This window comes from Anser anser (genome assembly GCF_964211835.1).
Source record: "Anser anser genome assembly, chromosome: 3".
NCBI lineage: Eukaryota > Metazoa > Chordata > Aves > Anseriformes > Anatidae > Anser > Anser anser.
This window is the reverse complement of record NC_139722.1, coordinates 37692184-37719479: the sequence shown is the minus strand read 5'-3', so window position 1 is coordinate 37719479 and position 27296 is coordinate 37692184. Positions and strand designations below refer to the sequence as shown.

At 39.7% G+C, this 27296-nt stretch overlaps 1 protein-coding gene across 2 annotated transcripts in view; it reads left to right on the top strand.

Annotated features, from left to right (window-relative positions):
* The window catches only part of UBE3D (ubiquitin protein ligase E3D), an 82292-nt gene extending 56935 nt beyond the window's left edge, over nt 1-25357 (top strand). Inside the window, exons 10-11 of one of the 2 annotated variants that reach the window (XR_014581308.1) lie at nt 1204-1291; nt 23792-25357. Coding sequence is in view for 1 of the 2 variants with exons in the window: in XM_083828289.1 (XP_083684415.1) it covers nt 23792-23812 (21 nt within the window). In the remaining variant the exon portion in view is untranslated. The remainder of the gene's footprint in view (nt 1-1203; nt 1292-23791) is intronic. The other variant, XM_083828289.1, reaches the window with a different exon arrangement.
* Nucleotides 25358-27296: the final 1939 nt, after the last annotated feature.

The following is a 27296-nucleotide window of genomic DNA, read 5'->3' as shown; positions in this document are numbered from 1 at the left end:
GCTCGGTCCACTTACAAGTTCTTTCAGAATGCTTGCTATTCCTAAATGCGACCCTGAAAAAGACAGGACATTGCACTGTTCAGATGTTTTCACTTTCTGTAATTGCTATCACTGACTCGAGTTCTGGTTATTATCAGTAACTGTTTGCCTGCATAATTCAGTTTCAGATAGAAATTCTTCTTGCTGTTGGTGCTCCAGTCTTTGATGCATTTCTTTTTGCGTTTATATTTAAATGTCCTACTGTATCAAAAAAGATGGCTATCATTGTGTAACGGGGGATGACTAGCTAACAGATTTCTGTTTTAACTCACCAAAGTGCCTGCTGCTTATTCTTTATGTGATGTTTTCATACAAAGTCTGTTCCAGTCATCATCCACCAGGTTTTCAGAATACATTACATTCTAGGACTGCTTTGTTTTCCTCTTTGTTGACTACTTAGGTTTTCTGCAATGGTGTTTCCATGTCACTTTTTCATTTCTATTATGTACCATTTTACTTTGTTTCTGTACCACTTATGAGCAGACAGCCCTGCAATTCATCTATGCCTTTTCACTGGTTAGAAATTAATTTCTAGTACTCACTGTTGTCTGATTTACCTTACTTCTTTTCGGGTAAGGTAGAAAAACTGAGGCTGGGAGTTGAACAACTGAGCTTTACATCCTTCTGTGGAACAGCATAGAATCAACTTTCTGCTGAACACACTGGTTCTTAATTCAGGTTGCGTTCTCTGCTTCCATAGAAAGGAAATACATTTTCAGCTATATTTTTATAGAACAGTAGCTAGTGACTAGTTAAATTAATCAAAAGTGTCTATTCCACATGGTTATCCTGGGGATATATTCCATTAAGGACTGCTCTTTCTGTTTTAAGGTGATATCTAGAATGCAACCAAATATTATCTGTAGAACTTAATGTGTTTTATTCTGTAATTTTTTTTTACTTTCCTCCTCTACTCTTATTTTCTACCCCTTCCTGCCCCTTCACATAGTGCTCTTTCTAAAATCTAGACTTAATCCTGGTAACAGTGAACAAGGTGAGAACTCTTTAATTTGAAGGGTTTAATGTAGACTTTTAAGAAGAAATTCAACAGCAAATAAAATTAAATCCACGTTGTATACCACATAGCTAACCTTCAGAGGTTGCAATTTATCTATGTAAGTAAATAAGAATTTCACTTTTTTTTTTTTTCTTTTTCTGCTCAAGTGCTGATGCTGTTGGAGAGCTGGAGCTGGAGAAGTGCTCCAGCAGTGTAGTGCTCCTCTGAACTCTTCTGGGAGGAGCCAGGATACTGGTGAGGCCAAAATTTGACAAGGAGGAGACCATTCTCTAGTTTGTCTGCTTTTTGGACCAATGCCTGTGAGGACTCTAGCAGTCACCAATGTTGTATCCACAACACCAGATTAAGATGAAGCATAGCTCCAATTCCACCTGGAACTTACTGTGCTCCTGTGATTTAGTTAAAATGAACTGTCAGAAGTGAGATGCAGCTTTTTTAAATGTAGCTCAGAAACTAGAGAAAACCCTGGTGAAACTCAGCTGCTGAACCTATCGAAGTTAATGTCAAAACTTTTTGGTTTCAGTGGTGCAGAACTGGACTGCAAATGAACAAACCAGCCACCTGGATTTATTGTAGGGAAATAATTGTTGTGGGCTCTGTGAAAGTTCCTCATTAACACTATTGGATGTGAACTTTGTAAGAAAATGCTTGGAGCTAGTCTCTGATAGCTATTCATTAGACAAATGAATTAATAACTGTGGTTTCTGGTTCATGCAGAGGTTTCTCTGGTGTTTTTCTGTTTGGTTGGGTTGTTGTTGTGTCCCCATCATTTCTTTGAACACTTCAAATAATATCAATGATTTAAAGGCTTCACTCCACTAGATGGGAAAAAAGATGCTTTTAGTGCAGTAGTGCTTACACTCTTCAGCTATTGATATGATGTAATATTTTTATGCTTGGGTAAATATAGATTTTGAATAAAAGAATTTAATTAACATTGAATAAATGTTCCTCGTAAGGAGAAAATTCTCCAGTGCTATTTCATTAACGCTTCATGCTTCTAGCAGTTAACTAATTTAATTTTACTCCTGGTGTTCAAGGTCTGTGCTTTTCTCTCCTTCTGTCTTTCGATCTGTCTTTTAAACAAGCTTTGTTTGTATTTAATGGCTGGGGAAAGAAGTTCAGTCAGGGAAATAGAACACAAGGAAAAGTGCAAAGCATTTTTTCATTACCTGGACTTTGTGTAATACACAGTGATTTTGTATCTATGACTATATGTAAAATATACGTAGTGTGAAAAAAAAAAGGTATTTGGAATGCTTTCTGAGGTTTGAAAGACTAGAAAGCCTGTTTTAAAAAGTCGGTTATAGGAAAATGAGTGATTTTAAATAATTAAAGTTAGGTAGGATCAGTTGCATTGCACATTCAATTTGGCTTACGAAGGAATATGAGGGTCTGGGGGTTCAGTATATAGTTAGTATTTTTTTAGTTTATTTGTTTATGCAGTGTAGTAGAATTTGTATAAAGTGTTTAAATTCCAGGTGCAAGTGGGTGAAATGTCGCAAATGATCAAAGTAAATAAAAGTATTTGTTCAAATTATCTGTAAAGTGATAAGGCTTTTAGTGTGACAAGTCCAGGAGAGTGTCTAAGGCAAACCTTTCGTCTGTCCCCCCCCCCCCCCCCCCCTCAGTGCAATACAATTGAATTGAAGTTATCCCCATAGAAATGTGAGATTTCATTCTTTGCTAGTTCTTGGTGTTTACCTTATGAAACTGAGAGAACAGAATCATTCAGGTTGGAAAAGACCTCTCAGATCATCTAGTCCGACCTTTAATTTTGAGCAACTGCAGGTTATTTTATTCAGGTTTTAAGATCACGCTATGATTGTCAACTTTGGATCCTGTCCATTTTGGGATCCTTCCCGTTTCTACCTATATTCTTAATTATCATCTGTCTACATTTCTACTAACGTATGCTGGTTTTCATTCATTGAGTTTTGTGAAGTGCTAAATATGTTCATTTTTACAAAGCAGATGAATTAGGTTTTAATAGCATTTTTTAGTGGCTTTGCTGTAAGGAAGGAGTTTTAAACAGTATTTTAGAAGTCTTAGAGCAGACCAATGTGTTATAATAATTGTACTTCAATAATCCAGAATGATACCTCAAGGGAGCTATGACTCCAGTGTATAATTTGTTCATATATACTTGTCCTTGATGGTAAAATTGGATTAAAAAATAAGAATAAGAATAGAAAGAAAGAAGCTGGAAAACTGATTATCCTTGAAGGTCATTAGTGTTTTCTAAAAAGAAGAAAAGGAACATGAAAATCTCACTGTTAAAGAAATCATGCTAGCGTTGTTTTGAATGATAAGATTTTTATCGGTTCAGGAAAAGGTCTCATACTAATCAAGTCTAATCGTTATTTTCATCTGAAACTGGAAAGAATTCAGTGGCTGAAAAAAAGCCAAGGAAAAAGAGGGGAAAAAAGAAACTTGAAGAGAATAATATGGATTGCAGGGAACTATGAGTTGAAGGACAGGCTATGCTGTAATATAAAGAAAAGAGGGTATGAAGGGGGGCAGGGAGAGAAATCAACCAAAGCTATAAGATGATGTATAACTCAGAAGTGTTCCCTATCTGTTTGACTGAAGTATCTTTCAAGTGATTGAAACAAGCTGATGTAAAAAGGGAAACTTAGGGAGCTAGCTGATGAGGGAAAGTGGAATTTGCAGTCCATCTAAATCATCCCCAAAAGAGCATGGACTGAGAGAAGAAAAAATCTGGTTTTGAGGTTTTACAAAAACATTGGAAAGCTTTGTCTTGAAGGATGCCTTAGTGACTGATCTTTTTTAAATGAGCTTGTTTACTTTAAAAATGTATGCAACAAAAATGTATTTAAAGAGTCATGGAAAGTGACTAAAGTAGGGTCAGCTAGCACAGGTTCCCTAGGACAGTCGGGTTTTAAATATCTGTGAGGATGGAGACTCCATAACTTTACTTGGCAGCTTGTGCCAGCGTTCAGCCATCCTCACAGTAAAAAAGTGTTTTATGGTATTTGGAAGGAATTTTGTTTGTTTGTTTAAATTAGTGCTCATTGCCTCTTGTCCTGCCAATGGATGCTACTGGGAAGAGCCTGGCTCTCTGTTCTTTGTTCCCTCCATCAGGTATTTATAGACATTGATGAGATCCCTGGGACCCAAAGACACCATCTCCATTCCCACAATGTAGGGTTGGCTGTACCTGTTGGATGTTGCTCTAGATCTCTTCATTATGGGTTAGTTGGGGAGTGCATGGATACAAGACTTCTTGGTGTTGCTATAAACACAGATAGTAATAAAATGCATGAATTTTGAGTTACCTGTATAGTAGGCAGTAATCTCTCTGTAATCTTGTCATCTCATCCCAGCAAGTAAAGCAGCCTCTAAATATCCCATACATACATGTTTGCAGTTACGTCTTCTACTGGCACAACTGTTTTAACATCTTTTTTATTTTGAAATCGGTCTCATTTCAGCCAGTTAGCCAGAGGGCTGCCAAAGCCCCCGTGTGAGCTGTGCTTTGCTATGATAAATGAGTACAACTTGTCTCAAAAATCTATTTGTTTTTTTGCTTGGATTCTTTTTCAGAATGTGATAGGTGACCTACTTTTGTGGGAATGAAAAATGATCTTCCTGTTCTTTTGTGATGTTACGGGTTTTGTGAACTGTTGCATGGCCTTTTGGAGTAGGTGGCATTATCAGGATGGGTATTAATTATTTGCAGGCTGCTGGTGCATCACTTTTGCATGATCTGTATTTGTCTCTTGAATGTTCCTCATCTCCTGCTAATTATAGGTGGTCTTGAGCTTTCTTAGTTAAATAGACTAGTGTAACACACAGAACGGTTTTGAGTTGTGTTCAAGTGAGCCATGAGACAGTTGACTCATGTCAACCACTTGTATGTTCATGGACCCAGGATTTTTTTCACTGTTCTGGGGTGGGCACATGCTATTGTTGCTACCCACTTTTACTTATGTAAAAACAAAACAAACAAACAAAACCTCTCTCCATCTTTTTTCCTGTCTTTGTCTTCTCTTCCCCCCACCAGCTGTCCCCCTAAAATTAGTAATGTGAGAGAGCTAGTCTGAGGGAGGATTAAGAGGCAGGAAATCCTGACTCTTCCCATGGCTCGTTCTGTGTGTCCTTGGGCAATCTGTTATATTACAGATAAAAGCTGTGCATAGCACTTGGCTGAAAAATTAGAAGCACAGTTCATGATCTGAGGAGATGATTTTCAAATTTTAATCAAAGCATTTCACATGTGGAAAGGAAAGAGAGGCTGTAAAAGATGACTACCTGAGGAGTGGTTTGTTTGTGAGGAGTGTAAATTATCTGTGAAGGGAAGTGGCTATTAGTGACTGTAATTTCATTCGTGTTGAGGCCTTTGGTTCCATCACAATGCAAATATCTGTTGCGGTATATGATGGACGAATAGCCCTATGTTTAAGGGCTGCTGCGTTTCTTTTTGAAATGAAGTAGATAAGTAAGAGTAATAAAGGAAGAGAGGGTGAGCAGTGGTACAGATGAACTTGTGCTTAACTTCAGAAATCCAACTCTAAGGGTTTTCTTGGGGAATGGAGTTGGTGCCTTTGATTAAATATATGTAAATATTTGATTTTTTGGTTTGTTTGTTTGCTTCTTTTATTTTTTGCATTGCACCTCCCGAAGGGTGTGATCTCAACACCGTTTAGAAGAAATAGCAGAGAGATTTGGAGAGCGCAAAGGCTCGGGTTTTCTAGTCAGCATCTCTTGGAGATCAGGGAAGATGAACAGGATCATTTACCTATATTTTCCATAATGAATCAGATATGAAAATAACTTTGACAAGTAGCAGAATGTGATATACTAGAGAAAGCTGTCTTCTGAATTGCTTATTGGACTTAGTTGGATAAGGCTGAATGACGATAAAAGTTGTCTACAGTACATGCTGCTTCAGGATGTATTTCCAGATATTTTAGTACCATGTCCATTCAGTGTTCATTCACATGACATTGCCTACAGCTTTATTTTGAGTATTTTAATGACGTGCGTTAGCTCCAGTTGCTTTGTTACCTATGGAAGTAGTTTTATATTCAGCAGCAAACTATTTGATCTGGTTTAAGGTAGCCCTTCCGTCTCTCTTGGCCTTCTGTTCTTGTCATCTTGTCTCTTCCCTCTGCTCCTTCTGTGTTATCCAGTGACTGCACAGCTGTCCAAACAGCTGGGTCAACGCAGGCGGGGAGAAGAAGTTTACAAGAGCATTTGCTCATTGCATAAATTGCAATTGTATGGCAATTATTATTAAAAATTAGTGAAGACCTCAGGGTCTTTGTATAATCTTTGGCACTTCTTTTGGTGAGGAAAAAGGCTATGCTTGGAATGAAAGGTTTGTTTTTGAATTATTAAATGCCTGGGGTTTTTTTTGTTGTGTGTGTGTGTTTTTGATAGTGGTCGTATATTGAGAAGGAAGGACACCAGTGTTCTGAGACTCAAAATCTTCTGACTTAATGCTAGGGTATGTCAAAGATCATTGTACTGGCAGGTCACTCCTGCTCCTACAGTGGAAGTTATTGTCCCTATGCAAGACAGCGAGGTTCATCTTAAGTCTGCTTGGAGAACATTAGCTTGCATTTCCCACTGTTAGTGCTGTGTTAACAGGATGACATGGGAATCTGATTAAAAGACCATCTTTGTCCTTGCTTTTGTGATCAATTTTGACTGCGGAGGCTTGAAGTAGTTGGTGTGGTTTGTGGCAAGGACTGCATGGAACTCGTGTGTGTTATCAAGTGTAGTCCTCTGCTATTGCAGATAACTTGTCATGTATCATCAGTTAGTCAAGCCCTGTCATAAAATCTCTTAGGTTCCTTGCACAGCTTTTCATTTTGAAAGACCAATTCATTTTCATCCAGTGGTTTCAGAAATAATCATTAGCTGATCATTCATCAAAATTCTCCGATTCTGTCTCAATGGAGAGTAAGTATTCAGAGTTATCTGTTGCCTGTCAGGGGCGGGGATCCATAAGCCTTTTATGAACCTAGATTTGAGCTCTATAAGCACTTCACCACATGACTAATCGCCTCCCTTGGACAACTGAGTTAAGGGGAGCTGTTCAGAGTTGTTCAAAAGTATATGCAGAATCAATGATAATGGGCCAAGTTCAGCTTCTGAATGATGCCGTTATTGTTGATAAGGTTGTCAGAATCCAAATGAGGTGTGATTTTGTGTTGGGTCAAAATTGTATTCTTCGGTATTCTTTTTGAAGAGAATCCTTTGTCATCTGTCATTTAAAAACCTTCCTTAACGTCTTGCTAATTTAATAGACTAGTTCTCTCATAGCTGCCTACTGACAAGAAATACTTAGAAGGGATGCACCTTAAACATACTGAAGTCATAGGTAATTGTATTAAACCTTATTAAAATGCAAACATCATTTAATACCAGAAACAAAAACACGTAGCATCCACAAATTAGGTTACTACATTTTTCAGTCAGTAGTTCCATAGGCCACAGGAAAGCTTTTTAATGTTGAAAGACATAAGGGACTAATACAGTCTATACAACCATTTTAAATTCTTATGATATTCTCATTCTAAGCTCTGACTTGGAGAGTCAACAGTGCTGTGAGTTCCTATAGCTGAGAACCCTTGCTGCAGACAGGCAGGCTTGCCTATATCTCCTTAGTTAAAATTTATTTATTTTCTACATAATATCCTAGACTTACAAGAAACAGGCGTGGGGAATAGCAGTGAACAAAGTAATACTAAACTCCATACATTTTGCAACACCTTCCCCCATAAATCTTTTGCTTTTCAAAAGCATTGCTTTATCTGCTTTTATGGTTGTATGAAATTATTAGTACCTCTTAATGCCAGCAAGCGTAACTTGCAGGATTTGGGTTTGACCATAGTCTGCTTTAAAGCAAAACAAAACAGAGAAACACTTAAAAGCTTTTATCTTTAATTATCTTGCTTATTGTTGAGGGAAGGATACTCTGAAGATGGTGAATATTGTCTTTCATTATGAAACTTCAAGGGAGGTCAGTAATTTTTTTTTTCCTGCAAAAACATGTGTTTTCATGAGTTTGATTGTCAAAATAGTTAGTTTTGACTTTTCTTCTGACTGCAGCTGGCAAAAGAATTTGCTTGATCCCTGGAAAGAGAAATCATTTTGACCTAGTAATGGTTGTAGGGATATCTGGGGCCAGAGATCCTCACTGTAAAAATGCCTGATATAATTTAGGAGCTCAGATCTCACTGATAGCGGTCTTAAACTCCTAAATCATTTTGAGGCTTTGAAAATGTTTTATTACCCAACCAGCATTAAACAGTGAAATTGTTGTTTATTGATTGTCTAGTCTTTTAACAGGCATCATGAGATCCTGGAGGAAAAGGGTGACCAGAGAGACCAAAAGCCAGCATAGGAAAGAATCTGGTACAGATGTCTTCCTAGATATCCCATAGTTATTTTGACTTCGTGGTCGTGTTTGGGTCCCTCTGTATTTCACAGGATACCAACAAATGCCACATTTAAATTATTCTTCCCTTCATTTTCTCAGTTAGTGTTTTTATTGCCGCCATATCATCTTCCAAACACCTGTTCCCATTTTAACTCAATCCTAATCTCTTGCCAAAATCTGAACTCAGGGGTAAGAATGCAGTAGTCCCAATAAGGTGTTAAAAATAAAATAGTAGTTGATACTTATATACACCTTTATATGCACAAACTAATTAATCCTCATACCTCATGCAGGGAAGTATTTATTCTCATTCCAGCTTTAACTGCCAGGAAGCAAAGAGAGAATTTAAGCAGCTAATTTTTGAAACTTTTTTTTTTTTTTTTTTCTGGAAGGTTTTCAAAAAATAACTCAATGAAGACACCTGTTCAAACAATCCAGTTTCAAAGTTTTACTCAAGAGCGTCACATTCTCCTTTAGTCTCCTCTACCTCGTTCTTGTGGGTTGTGGTAGATTTACTGTTTGGACTACATTCATTCCATGTAAATATGAGCACATAACCAAGCATCTCTCATTAAAAGCATCTGTAATGCATCCATTCTGTATCATGCGTCTTCCCTGCACCTTCCCGGTGTTTCAAATGGTATTTCAAGTAGTGTCTGGGTTTGGTGTGTTAAGAAATGGATGCACACACAGGAGATGGCAATGCCGTGCGCTGTGGCAGTGCTGTATATGTGATACGGTTTCACCATTGCATCACAGCGCACTCTGCTCATGTAGCCTTTGCTAAGAGAGACTCTTAAAAACTCTGTTTATGTCTGTGTGCTGGTTTTGTTGGCATCACTAAGTCTAAAACATTGCAGGAGATGAAGATAATAGACCGTTACTTAGCTTTCAGGCCTTGGCACATTTTCTTTTGGGATATAAATGAAACGGTTTAGAGACTAAAGCAGAAATAAACTTGAACTTCTCTCACCAGGCTATCAGCAGGTGGAATATTAAGCAGAAGCAGTTGGCTTTGTTTCTTTGTTGCTTCCTTACTTTTAAAGCACTTTGCCACAATAGTTTTCAACAGACCTTTTCCTGACAGTTTGAAGATGGAACAGGTAACCTCCGGTGCTATTCCATAGTTTATCATATGAGTTTTACCTGTCTGTTGGGATTTCTGTTGTGTGTTGGTGTAAGGCGTGGGAAGGTTGTCTTAGGAAGTAGCTGGGTTGGGATAAAGAGAGAAGGGAAGATTTTCATTAAATTAAAATTCAAAAATACGTGGACATACAGCACTAATGGCTCTGGTGTCTTACTTATGCAAGCTGACTGTATTGCTGTTACACTGAGACCTGTAGGAATGAGGAAACCAAAATCATTAAGTTGAAACCTGTATGATAGTCTTGATTATGCACCACACCATTTACATATGTTTTATTTAGTGTAAATACTTGTCTACATTTTGATATTTAGCAAGATGTCCAGCTCTCTCCTCCTTTGTTGCTGTGCTTCCAGTTAAGCTCCTTATTCTCTTTAGCTTTTCACCATGTTACTTCTAGAATCCAAATAATCTTAGCCAGCTATTTTTGTTCTGTTCAGGGAAAAAGGCAAGAACAGAGACAGGAAACACAAGCAAGAAACAGGCATCTCCAGCCAGGCCCTGAAGGGGATTCTGGCTTGTGAATGTCACCTGCTGCTGGTACTGAGATGCAAATAATTGTGGGTTTTCTTGTAATCTCCCTTTTCCTAGGGAAACAGTATGATCAAGACTGCATGGGCACTTGTCTCCTACTCTAGTATTTGAGCCATAGCACAGGTTGGAGGTAAATCCTGATAAAAAGAGTATTGTGTGGGTTTAGGGTAGCAGAATTGATTTGTGCGAGGAGAAAAATGTTGGGGGTAGTGGTTAGAAATAGGAAGATTGTGAGGAGAGAATATCTGAGCTAATGTGGTTCAATATTAGAGATTAATATAGGAAACGTTAGTTGATGGTGAAGGAAGAATTTGAGCTGGAAAAAGACTTTTTTTTCTCTGATTTGGAAGATGCAGAATGCCTAAGTCACTGTCCTGTTTTAGTGTGTTCCACAGTACTTCATGGCTAAAGGGTTCAGGACAAGGAGAGGAAGAACGGAGACAAATGCCAACTGAGAGTCTAGCCACAGTTATTATTATGTAGTAAAGAACTAAAACCAATGCTTCTCTTTCACATTTGTGAGCACTTTCCTCCCTTAAAGGCATAATAGGATTGAAATACAATAAACAGGGTATTTGGTTGAGATAAGATGCTTTATAAATTATGTGCAGAAGATACCACAAATGGCATCTAGTTTAGAGCAAGAGCCATGCGAATGGCCAGAACATCACACACCTGTGTAAACCAGCATCTCCTTGAAAGAATAAGTGCACAGCGTGCTGATCTCTGATCTCACACCTGACATGCTTCATACCGTCAGCTCACTTTTGGGAGAGGGAATCTGATCATACTGTGTATGATGTAAGGTTTCTGCAGCTGTTGTGTAGACCATTAGGGTGTTCATCGTGTTTTTTAGAGGAGTAAGTCACAATGCCATGTTTTTAATTATTGTGACTAAGGACACTTAGACCTTTTTACAGCTGGCATATCACTAGTATAGGGTTATATTTTATAAGTTGTACTTCAAATGAAGCCTTCCAAGGAAAAAGAATAGATTTAAAACATATTAACATGATGTTAGTAATATGGTTAATATCCCCTGGGAAGTGGTGGAGTCACCATCCCTGGAAGTATTTAAGCGATTCGTGGAGATGGCACTTAGGGACATGGCTAGTGGTAGACTTGATAGTGTTAGGCTGATGGTTGGACTTGATGATCTTAAGGGTCTTTTCCAAACTAAATGATTCTATTATTATAATGTTAACATATTAACCAAGAAAACAATGGAATATCTACCATGAATAATACTATCTTCTTATTGATAATGTAGATATTGTGTTGCCACTTAGGTGGCCCTGCTTAGTCCGCTTGGAATTAGGTACAACACAGTTGGTTCTAGGTCATGAAAATAAATCCACATATCTCTGTCTGGTCCTTTCTTTCAAAAGATGACATACTATTCCCTAGTGCCTTGTTCAGGGCTTTTTCATTTTTTTCCTCATTGCTTAAATACTGTAAGAGCTGCAGTTGCTGGATACTGCAGTAGAAATAGCGTGCCTCTCCCTTCCTTTTCTGGGGAAAATAAAGCCATGCTTTGGTATGGGTGATACTGGTCAGTTGAAACAGATTCTCAAGAGTGCAAAGAAATCTTTGTGTTTGGCAGAGAAGTACAAAAGCATGGCAGAGCCTTAGATTGAAATGACTTTCAGGAAATTGACCTGAAGCAATTTGTGCCGTGGCAGCAGGCTGTGTGTTTGGAAGTGTGAAACGACTGGCCGTGCATTAGAGCGCAGTTCTTGGGAAGGGTGGCAGACAAGACCTCCTCTTAGGCCACCTTCTTCAACGCTATTTTGCGAAGGTAGAAAGTTTTTAGGAGCTGCAGCATATGCTCCGGTTTGGTTTGCCAAGGATTAATCTCTTCACGTGTCTCTAGCTTTAGGATGTAACTAGCACGCTGTAAATTGACACAGCAGCTTGCAGTGCCTTGTTTGTTTTAGGTTATCCTGTGTCTCCCAACTGCCCATACATGCGCGTACTTAAACAAATGTCTTCTCTACAGCAGTTATAACCACTTGATGCAGAAAAATATGCTGCTTGGATTGCCTACTTAGCTAAGGCTTGATGTTCTGCATGGTAATTGCTATAGTAAAAACTAAACATCATCTGGTGTTGACTAAGAGAATCTTAAATTCCGTGGGTTTTGTATCACAGTTAGATTTGGATCAGTAATTGCAGTGCAATATTAGTACTAAGTTCCATCCCCCACTGTGGTTTGCATGCAATAGAGAGACTGTATTTAAAGCTAACAAAGGTAAATAATACTGCTGTTTCTGCAGCTGTATTAATGCTGGGTACCACAAATAGTAATGTCCACAGCAGAAATGAAAGCAGTGTAGGCTAATAAAGAAGGCTTGGCAGTAGACAAAGCCATGAATTTTCAGGGCTTCTCATATCTAGATGTAAATAAAAGATTAAATAACATTCTCCACTTATAAATGCATATATATGTATATATTTCCACACAAATACCTACTTGATCTAAAAAAAAAAAGATTGGTTGTCTTCATATAAAATAAAACATCCAGAGATTTATTTTCTACTGTTTTTGCAGCTGCTTATAGATTTCCCTCTAAAGCTTGGGCAAGCTTCAGCATGCAACTGTTCTGTTAGCAGAAAGATAGCCTGCAGTGCACATGCACAGCCTAGGACTTCACACGAATCTCTTACTTTTTCTCATTTATCTCTGTCACGTTTCAAATCTAGCTTCATTCCTATAAGAAATTAATACTTTTAGGAGGGATTAGGAGAAAGAATGTGTGCTGATTTGTAGAGGGTTTATTTTGTAAAACCTGAAGGGGCATTACCAGATTGAGAAATCATATTCAAAAAATAAATCTGTAATTTGGTTACAATTAATTCTATGAGCAATTGAATGAAATGAATCTATTTCCCTTTCTAGTTGGTTGTTTTGGTTATATTTTATCTTTTCCCAGCATGGACAGAAGAAGAAAGCGATTTCTCAGGGTGACATTCTCCTAATAAGTTTCTTTCTTCAATGAAGACTCAAAAACGCATAGATCTGCAGTGCCTTTCACACTGTACAGGAGAGGAGTTGCCCTTCCCCAGCCTTCTCCTTGAAGCACTGGGGAATTTGGCTGTTTAGATGATAGGTCTACTGATGGCTGTTTTCCCCAGCTTTCATAGAATCACAGACTTTCATTGCCACCTGTGTTTCTTTGTACTTCTGTGGTAATGTACCGCAGACCAAAAATATGTTTCTTGTAAGACTTACAGCTGCTTGAAACTGCTTCTTTTTACAATGAGAAATTCTTTGCATATATATGTAAAAGGATGACCTTGAACTCCTGGGAAGTTGAACAGATAAGAGTCCTTCATGAAATGTCCTCTTCTCCATACCCAAATCTGAGCCCCATGGGGGTCAGCAGGTCAGATTGCAAAAATTGCCTTTCCATGTTCCTTTACACCACAACCCAAAGGTTTTAACTTGTCAGGATAACACAGTCCTACAACCTCTGCTTCCATTGACTTTATTATTGCCATCACCACATGGTTCTGTGAAGCACAGTGCGGCCTGTGAAGGGTGTATTGGGTTTACGTGTCAGGGTATTGGTAGTGGGGGGCTACAGAGGTGGCCTTTGTGAGCAGAGCCCAGCAACTGCCCCATGTCAGATCAGAGCTGGCTTCAAAAGGGACCCGATGCTGGCCTGTGCCAAGCCAGGGAGCAATGCTGGGTGGGCCTCTGGGAGAGCAGTTTTAACAAAGGGAAAAAAAAACTGCTGCAAAACAGCAGCTGGGAGAGACAGAGGAGTGAGAAACAGCCTTGCAGACACCAAAGCCAATGAAGGAGGAATGGGAAGAGGTGCTACAGGCACCAGAGCAGAAGTTCCCCTGCAGCCTGTGGAGGAGCCCCCGGTGGAGCAGGTGGATGTGGCCTGGAGGAGGCTGCGGCCCATGGAGAGCCCCCGCAGGAGCAGGCCCCGGGCCGGAGCTGCAGCCCGTGGAGAGGAGCCCACGCAGGAGCAGGGGGTCTGGGGGGAGCTGCCGCCCGTGGGGGACCCGTGCTGGAGCAGTTTGCTCCTGGGGGATGGACCCCGTGGTACGGAGCCATGTGGGAGCAGTTGTTGAAGAGCTGCTGCCTGTGGGCAGCCCCCGCAGGCTCAGTTCGGGCAGGACGGCATCCCGTGGGAGGGACCCCGCGTGGAGCAGGGGACAAGAGGGACTGTGAAGGAGCGGCGGAGACGACGTGCTATAGACTGACCACAGCCCCCAGTCCCCATTCCCCTGTGCCAGTTGGGGAGGATGTAGAAAAGGGTGGGTGGAGGGAAGGTGGTTTTGGTTTCTTTCCTTTGTTTCTCACTTCTCTAGCTTGTTAGTAATAGGCAATAAATTTTACTAATCTCCCTATGGTGAGTCTGTTTTGCCCGTGACGATAACTGCTGAGGGATCTCCCTGTCCTTATCTCAACCCTTGAGCCCTTCTCATTGTATTTTCTCCCCCTCTTTCGCTTTGAGGAGGGGGAGTGAGAGAGTGGTTGTGGTGGAGCTCAGCTGCGCACCTGAGGGTAATCTGCCCACAGAGGGTAATCTGGAATTCAAGCATAACAGTGAGGCATGAAAGCTTTTTATACTGACCCTCGATTTTGTATCTTCTTATGTGATGAAATATTTGAAACTCAGTTTGTCCAACTGTATCTGTTCAGTCAATCTATAATACTGTTTTCGTGACCTTTGGAGAAAGTCGCATCCCTCTGTTGATATTTTTGTTTGAAATTGTTTGTTTTTGTAGTAAAGTATTTAAGACTTACCAGTTTAGGAGTGTGAAGTTCAGCTGCTATGAGGACAGACTGGTGGTTCTTCAGTTTACTGAGTCAAGGAAGGATAACTATATAAAACACTACGAGAAAGGACCTGAAACAATTATTTACGAAAGGTTCTGGTAAGTGGCTGCCATTGATGGGATGTGGAGGGGATATTAGATTGGCCAAGTCTAATATGACCTGTGTGGCAGAAGGGAAACAGCCACACACAGTGATGTGATGTTCAGCTCTCGTCTCCAGAGCTTGCAATGTAATAAAAAGAGAATAAAACATCATTGCAGTGGAGGGCAATTTTGCAGATGGAGTACAGCCAGAGAGCTTCCAGGCTACCAGGAGGCTGCCTTGAGGCAAGTAAACCCTACAGTGGGGTTTAGGTAGGGGCATCTCTGTCTCCTGTGTTGTCGTTCTCCTTCTATGTATTCCTCACAAATTTGAGTCTAAAAATGCCTTTGTCCTTCCCAGGAGCAGCCTCAGAGATGTAGGGATAATATGCAACAGCTTGGTAGCATTCAGTCTGGAAAAGACAGCTGCTTTTTTATGGGTCTGTGGATTCAGTGGGGGCGAGTGCAAATATAGCAGTTAATATTCTTTCAAGTCTCTGCTTATCTGGTGCCATCTGCTTTGTGTCCAGTCATTCACACTGGTGCCAAAACATTTCTGGAACAGGTATTTGTGCATCAGCAGACTCGGTCCCTAACATTTAGGTGAGCACCAATACGAAACTGTGCGATATGGACAGGCAGGCGAATTCTTAAGTTTCAGTGTGATTATTAAAATCAGACATTGCCAATAGCTGTTAGTCCACAAGGTAATGGTAACAGCTACTGGATGTAGCAGCTTCTGGTGGTGGTGCAGAAATCAGAAAAACACTGTTGTGCCTCACAGAAGGCAGTATTCTTCTGACTCCTGTCTCTTGTTAGCAGGTATGGGAACACCAAACTTCGAGCTGAGTTTATCAGACACCAGGTGTTTATAGAGCTGTGACCTGGACATGGTGCAGATGCTTGAATCTTCCCACCCCTTGATCTTTGTTTTACAGCAATGAGAAATGTATCTGGCAGAATTATGGCCTTGTCTACATGTTTATGCATGCTATTGTTGTAGTAGTACCAGCATGCTGTTAAGTGCATGGTTTTTATAGTACATGTAGGCTCAATTGTACTCACAAATGTGTTTATTTCACTCGCTCTGATTCCTGTTTCAAGGTAGGAGTGTATTCTACATACAGGACATCTTGATTGCACTGCAACCACCCAAACGGTTGTATTAGCTGTAATTATTAAGGCTTAAGCTGTAACACTTAGAGCTAGCTTTTGTGGCAGTACAAATCTGTCTGAATTAGTCTTTGGTCTGAGGCTTTGAACAAGTGTTATCTTCAAAATCCAGTGGCACATGTGGAAGAAAATGCTATTCTTAGCTTTTCACTGTTGTTCCCACCGGAGCTTAGCCTCTTCCCTGCAGTCTGCCAGCAGAATTGTTTGTGCAGGCCCTCTCTTTCTTGTTTCTAGGATAAATCAATCAGGTTAGCATGGACCAGAGTTTAGCTTAATAGTCTGATTTCACCAGACACTAAGTAGAAAGCTCGAAATGGCCTTTTGCAGGGAGAGAGGAACAGTAACCCGTGGCAGAGGGATAGCACTGAACTTGTGAAGTTAATTTCTTCCACCAGCACAGCTGGATCTAGGAGCAGGGATCTGCCTGCAGCTGCCCACTGCTTCTCAGGAAGGATTTTTCAGTTCCTTTGCGTGTGTATGGCATGGCATTACCTGATTACCTGTCAGTTCAGAGCGGTAATGAATACATTTGATGTTAATTGTAGGCTGTAGCTTCACTGGCATGTAATCAAAGTTTCCCCTGCAGTCATTCAATCATGCTTGATTTCATACTAGCACATGTGCAGGACTAAAGCATGGGAATTTGTTTATGTACCAATCATCTACTTGCTATAGATAACATTTAAGATTGCCATGTAAATTGCCTTCCTCTAAAACATAATGTAGTGTTATGAACTACGTATGGTAGCATTTTAAAATTGGTCTAATGTTCAAAGAAAATGACGAACATAAAGTGTCTTTTACACATTTAACCCTCAGACTCGAGCCTGGTGGTAGGGTTTAATTCTTCAGTGTGCAATGGAAAAGCAAAACCAGAGCAATCATATTTCAGAAAGCATTCGTAGGTGTAGCAGGTTCATTATCTGCTGCTGAAACTGAAGCACATGAAGCTACATTCAACTCAATATTTTCCTTTATAATTATGTAGGAGCAGACAGAAGTACAATTCCCTCTCTGATACTGAAGAGAAATTCCGTTGTATATCTTCTACCTACTTTTGTTTAACTATTGGGAGAAACATAGGTATTAGAAATAATACTTTCTCCAGCTTTTAGAGACATACACAGGGATCTTTATTTATGCATAGTTTTCTTGGTCTCCTTTAAAGGGAATACAAACATAAGAACAGTTTTGAACTTGTGTGAAAGCATACGAATACATCTTGTGAGATATGGGTTGTTGTTTTCCTGTTTTGATGAAATAAGGATCTGGCTTCTATTTCTTGCAGCTGACTGAAAGATTGAACTGCTTTTCCTTTTCTTAGCTGAGAAAATAATTTTCTCCTATTGCTGCATTTCCTCCATCTATTGTCAGCTCCACAAAATAGATTGTATGCAGTGGATTTGCAGATTGCATTTCTTTAAAATTTATTGTTTAGCTGCCTTTAGTAATGCTTCTGCTTCTCTTACACCAGTCATCCGCTTTGCCTGTTTGCCCAGTGTTACCATTTCGGGTAGAGCAGATTTCTTTCCAGCAGCTTCTGCCATCTGGAACCATCTTCTTTTATCTCCCAAGTTCATCGGGTCTTTGCAGCTTTTCAAATATTTTCGGAAATTACAACTTTTTACTTCCACCTGTTACTTCTCAATGTTTGACTCCATGACTGGATGCCTAATTCAGCATCGAGTGCATTCACCCAAATGTTTCCTGTGAGATTTTTATCATGCAAAGTCAGGCAGTACAGCTTGATTAAAGAAAAAAAACACAAAAAAACACTCTGTAAGATAAAGTGTTATTAGAAAGATGCAGAAAGACTGAAATCTCTAACCCCAGAACTACCTTCTCCCTACTGAGGAAAGAATATTGCCAACCCCTGTTTGGTAGCTTATAGCCTGTTGCAGTGTTTGACCAGAGTACACTTTGTCAAGTTGCTTTTCCCAAATTCATTATCATGACATCTAGAGTATGCTTAAGTTTGACATTTTGCATTTTCACATTTTCCTGGGAAAGCTAAGAGAGCACAGCTAAAATTGAACATCACAGCTTGGATTTCTTAACTTGCCCTGGTTCCGAAAGCTTTGAACAAAGTTGTTGTGTTTTATTGTTTACAGTAAAAGTGAGTTTGAGAGAGATATCACTTGTATGTCTGTTGTGCTGTACTGCTCCCTCTTTATAGACGGTTCTTTAAAATGTTGAAAATGTGGAGTTTATGTTCATTCATTATCCAGAGTTCTTAGCAGTTTCTGGCACTGTAGGAGCTAACAAGGTGGAGCGCTGAGATGCACTTGGTACCTTGAGATAGAATAAGGTTATTGTCTTAAGATGTAATAGAGAGAAAATGAAGAAATAATGTTGCTGGCCATATAAGTACAGGTACTGGAATACAAAAATCAAGTCTTAATAATGGCTTAATATAACCTGTCTTGAGCACTTTAACAAGGGAACAATGTGCTGAGTTATGAGCAATATAAAAATCTTTGCATAAACTGATTAGTGAACTGACTTTTATTCTGTATTTAGTGATACACCTCAGTTTGTAGATCAGATAGTTGTTTGGCACATTGTTTTTCTTCCAGAGTGCAGTAGTAGCAATGAAATACTGGATTTGTGGACTTCACTAAGAGAGTTGTTAATACACCTTGAAGAGGCTAGTAGTTGTCCATCTTGCAGAGAAACTGTCCTACTAGCTGGAGAATTGGGGGAGAACCACTCGCTCCCACTTGCCCAACCCACAGATTTGTAATTGTGAAGCTAGTGAACAGCACCAGAACACATTATCTAGAACATAAAGTTTCCTGCTGGTTAGCAATCCAAGTGCATCTGGAAGAACAGTTGTGATAAAGAAATATTTTACATGCTTCATGTTGAGCTTTGGTTGAGGTGGAACCTTGTAAGTCACTTAGTTTAAGTTGGTTTTGTTCTTGAACATCTTTGTGTTGCTGTTGTTTTCTTAAACTGCTTCTGATTTCCATGTGCTACTTATTTTTTGCTGGCTCTGTCAATTTTAGGGATGATCTAATGTGTTTTTTTTTTCACTTACATTGACAGTAAATATAAATGCAAACACTGACAAATTATTCCTTTTGATATTTTTCATTTTATTGGGCAGTAGGGGAGGCTTAGAGGTTTAGGAAACATTTTGTTGCAAATCAGTCCTCTCAAAGGAGTGAAAAAGCCCATTTCATGCATTAAAAAAATATATCAAGTAGTCAAATTCAATAAATACATCCATTCTAGTGATGCACCAAAAATGTGTACAAAACGAGCCTGCAGTCTTGGGCTAGAAAAAGCTGCTTCAAATTTTGTTTCTGGTGTATTGTAATGGTTATTGATTTTCTTGATTATTTTATTTTAGATTTTTTTTTTCTTCCTTGCAATGCAAGGACAAATTTATGGCCCTGTTAAAGTCAATGTGAGTTTTTCCTTTGACTTAATTGGGGCCAAGATTTCATTCCTTGCCCTGTGTTACTTATGACTCTTCTGCATAGGTAAGATTTTACATTTGCTGTTAATTATTGTCTGTCTCTATTCATCAGAGTGACTAAATCTCAAGAAAGATGACAGGCATATTGATTTTCCTTGCATTTTATGTCTTTGAGCGTGGGAGTCTTTGGCTTAGTTGATAAATTTCCCTACACGATGAGCAGCTTCTAGCCTTTACAACACACCTTGGCTGAGCTGATGGAAGTGTTTCTGATGGAGTGAGTTACTGTTGGAAAATGCTGATTAAACTGAGTGAGACGGCTCAGTGGGAATATGTCAATGCGAGGAGATTTTCTGGGGGGAAATAGGCTGATTTACACCTTGATCCAGCTTCATCTAGACATTTCTGAAAATTTAAGTTCTAATGAAAATTTGTGTTTCTGAATTTTAGTTCCAGCTTGGAAGAACTGAATGATTCAGAAACACGGGCACTTTTGTGGCTCTTGATTGTCTCATCTGTGTAAACCTCTCTGTGAAGTAACATTGCAGCTTTATTACTGCTGTTATTGCTGGGGTTGAGAAAGAGATGTTCAGGAAGTGACTTGATTTTTTCCATTCTAACCAAGAATTACTATTCTCACGTCCCATTCACACCTTGTAGTCATGATATTTTAGATGCGAATCCTGTGTGTGAATAATTTTCTGAGAAACCTCTTAGATATATTAAAACTTGCTTAATTTTTTGCATCCATGATAGCAGACATGAAGCCTTCTCTTCAATCACCTTTGTCCATAGGATCCAAAATAAGTTTTCTTTTTGTTTTACCTTCTGCTCTAAATGCTCAATGATATTACATGCTTTAATTCAAGTCTGGAATTACTTTGCATTTACTGTGGGGTAAGCACGTTCATGTCAGCAGTTGCTGTGCAGTAGCTGTTACAGCAGCCTTGGTTTTCCTACAGCATTGCTGTGCACTTCTACCCTTCAGGATGTCAGATACTTGGGGAGGCTTGCCTCTGTTTGCCCAGCCTAGGGCCATGGCCCTTATTTTCTACATGCCTAAAATAAACGTTGGAAGTTTTTTTTGTGTGTGCGTGTGTTTTTTTTTTTAAAGTAAAAAAAAAAAAGCTCTGGAAGCTCAGGAATGGAGTATTCTGTTTGATGCATGCTGGCTTTTCAGGTCAGTGGTGCTGCTGCTTGCACTAAGGAGCAGAGTGGCGCAGCGGAAGCGTGCTGGGCCCATAACCCAGAGGTCGATGGATCGAAACCATCCTCTGCTAGCGGCATTTTCTTCCCCTCTGCTCAGCCCTGCTGAGGCCACACCTGGGGCCTTGTGTCCAGTGCTGGGCTCCCCAGTACCAGAGGGGCACGGAGCTACTGGAGTGAGTCCAGAGGAGGGCTACGAAGATGATGAGAGGCCTGGAGCACCTGTCGTACGAGGACAGGCTGAGAGAGCCGGGCCTGTTTAGCCTGGGAAAGAGAAGGCTGAGGGGAGACCTCACCAATGTGTATAAATATCTGAGGGGAGGGTGTCGAGAGGAGGGAGCCGGTCTCTTTTCAGTTGTGCCCAGCGACAGGACGAGAGGCAGCGGGCACAAACTGAAGCACAGCAGGTTCCATCTGGATATGAGGGGGCACTTCTGTACTGTGAGGGTGACAGCGCTGGGACAGGCAGCCCAGAGGTTGTGGAGTCCCCTTCTCTGGAGATACCCAAACCCCGCCTGGATGCCGTCCTGCGCAACGTGCTCTAGGTGATCCTGCTCGGCAGGGGGGTTGGACTGGATGATCTTCAGAGGTCCCTTCCCACCTCGGCCATTTTGTGATTCTGTGAATTCCTCCTGGTTGCTCATGCTTCATACGTTCTTTAGATACAGTATCGGGTAGACTGATAATTGTGGGTCAGCTCTGAAAATCACAAGTGGTAACAGAGTAATTTGAATATTCACTTAAGTGACTGCAGTTGAAAAGCTCTTGGAAAGAAAAAAGAGGAATTGTATGTCTCAACTTCTTTCTTCTGTATTTTTTGTGGAGTAGAAGAAACAGGTTATATTTTCAGGAGGCTGTTGTGTAACATGGTAGTCTTTTTTCTTTTTTTTTTTTTTTTTGTCCTTCCATGGTGGCATCTGCCCATCTTCTTTTCAGTCCTTGTGTTCAGCAATGTGTAATGCTTGTTCCCAATTCAATATCTGAAGCAATCTTGGCAGATAAGAATCTTGACATGTGATTGTGTTTCTTGTCAGTTAACTTCACTTTCTGAGTCAGTATCCTGACACTTCTGAAGAAGGCTAAACATAAATAAAACCATGCAGGAGAAACTTCTGCATGCTTGTGACCAAGGACAAATAAATTAGGAAACCAGAAATCCTTAGGCATTTTGGATTTGGTAGGTCACCTTCCCTCTAAATAACTGGATGTGAGCCCACTTGGTACACTAAAAAGAGGAGGTCCCTCATTTGCTGTCTTCTGAATCAAGTAAAAGTGTCTTCTCAGTGCTTCCTGGGATAGAATTTTTTTCTATATAAAGATAAAAACTTTGGGTTGATTCCTGGTCACTTTAAGGCATTTTTTCATTGACTTTGGAATTGGGATTTTACTTAAAGTGACTGGCAGACAACATTGCTCAAACAAGATAATATTTGTGGCAAGTTGGCAAATGTATCAGAGATTTAATCTAAGCTACTTTCAGAATGCTATCAAATGGCCTTTTAAGTTAGACAAGATAAAAGTCTTGTGCTTTGCTATTCTGGGACAGAAAGAAGTTTTTGATATGTAAGTGGAAAAATATGCGTATTTGGGTTTCCTTTAGAGGAGTACAGACCAGAAAGCCTTTGTCATTCGTATTTAAACTATGAAAACTTCTATGGTTGATTTAGTTCAGCAACAAGTGCAGTGCAGTGCATGAGCAAAAAAGAGCGATTTGGGGAACTCTTGGGAGATGATAGGCAAAAAAGTGGTGGGAAAGTAACACTGCTTTCTAATCACAGAATCACAGAATATCCTGAGTTGGAAGGGACCCACAAGGACCATCGAGTTCAACTCCTGGGTCCCCAAAGCACCACCCAAAAAATCAGACCATGTGTCTGAGAGCATTGTCCAAGTGCTTCTTGAACTCCAGCAGGCTCGGTGCTGTGCCCACCGCTCTGAGGAGCCTGTCCCAGTGCCCGACCGCCCTCTGGGTGAAGAGCCTTTTCCTGTTATCCAACCTGAACCACCCATCGCAGCTTCAAGCTATTACCTTGGGTCCTGTATATAGGTGCTTCACATAAATTATATGAAGCTTCACATAAATTAATAAATAGATAAATAAAAGAGAGAGATTGTCTGAAAAACCTCTAAGGGCCTCTAACCACATCCTTCTCTGCTCGTTCTCCACTTTCTTCATTTTCAGGATCGCCCTCTTTAGTACTGGCATACAGTCATCGGCAGATCACCCTCTAGATGATGACAACTTGAGACAGAACCCTTTGTATATTGAATTTTTTAGTTTTTCAAATTCTGCAAATTGCATTAATTTAGGAATAAATACATAGCTTCCAAGAAGCCATGTACCTCAAACTGGATGCCATCCAATGCACGAATATAACAATCTTCTTTCCATGCAAACAACCCTTACACCTACAAACAGTCCACACAGTAATGTTTCCAATGTTATTATAAGGTGGAGCAGAACACACATGAAGAACTGCTGAAAGAGGTCCCTGTCCTCTCTCCTATCTGTCAGATGTATCCAACCCCCAGCTACACTGATGGCTGATCACTTGCACAGTTGCACCCTGAACAGAGGCAAGAGAATGGAGAAGTATGAATGACTTTAAAAGTTCAGTATTGGTGTTTCCAAGGCAAATTTAAATAACTATTCTTGATCATTATTCCATTATTTTTATCATAAAACATCACTGAGCCTTTAAAAGAAGGAGTCAAGAGACCAAAATAAAAATATACATCAGGAGTCAAGGTTTTCTACTAAAGAGTACGGAATGCTAAGTCTTACATGATCTGAAAGATATGCAACAACAGTATGAATATAACATCTTCTGTCTTATTGCATTAGTGTGTTTATGTGAAAAGATGATTATAATATGTAATTTCAATTAATACAGTGAAACATCTTTGTTTTACCTGCACTGCTGAGATTAAACACAGTTTTGTTTTTGCTTCCTTTTACAGGTGGCCTTTTTGAAAATGTGAAGAACTCGGATAACTATGTTGAAAACTGTTCTCAAATCCACATCCAGCAGAAATGTGCAGATAACGTCCAATGATGTGACTTCTAGAAAAAAAAAATCCACCAGAAATATAAACCTAAATGGGGAGTGGGGTATTACTCTTCATATCTGGATGCATTTCAAAACCAAAGACAGAGAGAGTTAACTTTTACATCCAGTACGTTCTTAGATGGCATTCTAAGAGTGACTTACGTGTTACATCCAGCTGGGATCACTGTTACGATCTATTCATAGCCATAAGGGAATTGTCTAAGTATTTAATACTAACTTTACTGGACAGTGTAGTGACCCGTACGTCCTAAGGAAACTGGTATCAAAGAGAGATCCTAAAATATTTAATGTTTTGTATGCCAAAGTAAGCTCTTTCTTTGTTCTGGTAGAGTTAGAGGTCCATAAATACAAAAAATAAAATCAGATCTTTTTTGTCAAACTTGTATGTGTATCACATATATTGTTTCCACATTAATGTTTACCTTTCTTCTTGAGAGAGAAGTTTTCATATTGCTACACCTCATAAGAATTTTGTGAAATTGATAATATTTTGGAGCATCAAGGTTTTATGTTTCTTTGGAATAATTATCCCTTCAACTTCAAACAAGATTGTATACCTGAGGGCTGGCTTTGCAGAAACTGCTGGAAATGAAAGATACTTGTAGCAAGTCAGTACAGCTTCCCTAAATTGTCTTTCTCTGCTGTGAATACTTACCTGCCTTTGACAGGAGTGACAGTGTGTTTGCACGGAACACAGAATCTGTTACCATTTGGGGTTTCAGAATGGATTGTTCACTTGTTAGTTGACAGCAATAATTTTCCCCATCCCTTGTCCAGCGGTACTAGTGCATGGGCTAAGGAGAGAAAAAGATGCCTCCTGGCATTTTTGCCTGAATTTCTGCTTTTTGGGCTGGACTGTTTTTAAGCTAGGCGGAGGTGCTCCTTAGTATCAACCGGTTTTCTTGTTTGGCAAATCAGAGTCAAGTACTGGAATAGTGCATCTGACCTAGTGCAACAAATCCTGTGTTGTAAACATGTATAGAAAAAGGTATCCAAAAAGAAAAAAAGAGAACCTGTTTACATGGGCTGGCTTTTTCAAAGCCCATCTTTAAACCCTCAAAATAAAAAGATGCTACCTGTTGGAAAACAGTTGTATTTCAGGAGAACCAGTTCTGGAGGGAGTATTTTTAAAGGAGTTCTTTGAAAATTCCAGAATTTTGAAGAAAAGGAACACACCCTTTATCCGCTTCATGATGAAATAATCATAATGTAGGAAGTGACCCTTCAAAGTATTGGACACCTTCTCCGAGCTTTACATATCCAAGGACAAATAGCTGAGGCCTCTCAGCACCTAGTCTGGATATCATCTCGTTTTTCAGTTATTATTTTAGTTTTCAATATTCAAGTAAGAACAAAAATATTTTGTATTCAGGAACTCAATTATCCAGCTCCAAGATATTTTGTCTATGCACCAATGTTTAGTCATTTTATAAATAAAATATATTTTCTAAATCAGTTTACTGTTTGTTCTGCTTAATTTCTGTGACGGCTTCAGCTTCCCAGAATATGGAAGAGAAATTTGCAGACAGAAGACATTCATATCACACACAAATACTCCAACTTAGAAAACATTTCCAACCTATTTAAATGACCCCTGTTATGGTTTTGCACATATGGAGCAATCTTAGGTCAGAGACCATTTATGCTTTTGTGGTTATGTCTGTCGCATCATGCACAGCACTAAAAAATGGGGGTAGAGGAAGAAGGGGGGCGAGGTGTGTCTTCCTAGGTGGTGGTTGCTAAGAGAAGAGCTGGGCATCAGCCTGCTTTTGAGAGGTGGTGAGTTATTGCCTTTGCATCACTTGCTTTTTCTTTTCATTTATTAAACTGTCTATCACAGCTCTTGCCTCCCTTTCTCTGTTGAGTAGCATCACGATGACGTTTGGTTGTTGACATCATCTTGAAAAGCTGTGCTAGTGCAAAGTACAGTCAGTTTTACTGCGATATTTTTTTAGTATCTAGAATTAGTGGTACATTTTACTTTAGTTTACATACCACGTTTGGATACACCTACAACAGAAAGCTTTGTTTAGTTTTGAAGCGTGTAGACGAGCTCAGCATCTCCATGCAGGTGAGAAAGTATGCACCAAACAGGAGGAGGCCTCGCAGCTGTTTTTTTAGAAAACATTTGACCCTACTTATTGCTTACCCTGCCTCCCCATTGTTTTGTATGTTTCACTGCATTTTTCATGGCAGAAAGTATCTCAGTTTTTGCTTTCTGTAGTGTCAAGCACAGTGTTAGTCTTAAAGTAATAACAATAAATCAGCAATGACGTTAAGTCCCCAGCTCACATTAGCCGAGACAGATGTGCAGCCTTTCCTAACGTGCAGTTTCTAAACAGTGTAAGGCAACAAGAAGCTATTATAAATGTCAGCTTTAATTCTAATACGCTATCAAGTTATGAAGGTGGCTGTTGGTGTGGTACACAAAACATGCCTATCTGTCAGAGCAGGACCATTCTCTCCATTAGCAACAATGGAAGACAATATTGTTTCTGTTATTAATGGGTCATAGGATGATTATAACAGTGTAGGGCTTGTTACCCTTTTTAAACAAGTTTGACCATTGTAATGAACTGGGATAGCTAACCTGGCATGCCAAATAGGTCCCAATGTTTTTATTTTAATTCCAAAATTAGGATGGCTAAAGGGTTTAGTTTAAATTGCCTCCTCTGCAGGTTAGGATAAGCTGAATAATAACAAATGGGTTTGTACAGGGAGCTATGCTGGTGCTGCCCTGTGAGTTGATGGCCAATTTCTACCTTAGCTCTGTTTCACTTTTCTATGTAGGGAACATTGTAGATATAAGGAGCAGCTTTAATTAAAATTTACAATAGCTGGTTTTGCACAGAACACTCTGGGTTTAAATGCAAATGCATTTCAGTAATTTTCTTTCTGTTTCGATGCCTGTATCGTTGTTCCACCAGAAAATCACTTTATGGTTTCAATTTCAGACTTTGCATTCTTTCCTTTGTCTCCTAGCAAACTGTGTTCCATTATAAATGACAGGTTACTTGTCTGAGGTACTGTATTAGCTCACCTGCATCATTCCTCTCGGTCCCCCCCCTGTCTTTCTTGCTACTGTTGTATCACTTTTGTTAAAGCACTGCACAATCTGCAGATGAACAAATTATAGAAATATTGAGCAACCCTGTCTTTGCTACGCTTCCTCAGTTTATTCTTTCAAAGTGGGCTGTATTGCCTTATGGCAGGCACCAGGGAGCATTAGGCAATTTTCACAGAATATCAGGAATTTTATATGTCCATGTGCTAATTGCTCAGTAGCAACATTTGTGCCTTCCCATATCTGACTGTGACAGATAAGTGTGATATTTTTCTTATAGCAGACAGCAGTTACTGTGTTCAGATCCCATGGTGCTGTGGTTCGGGACAGT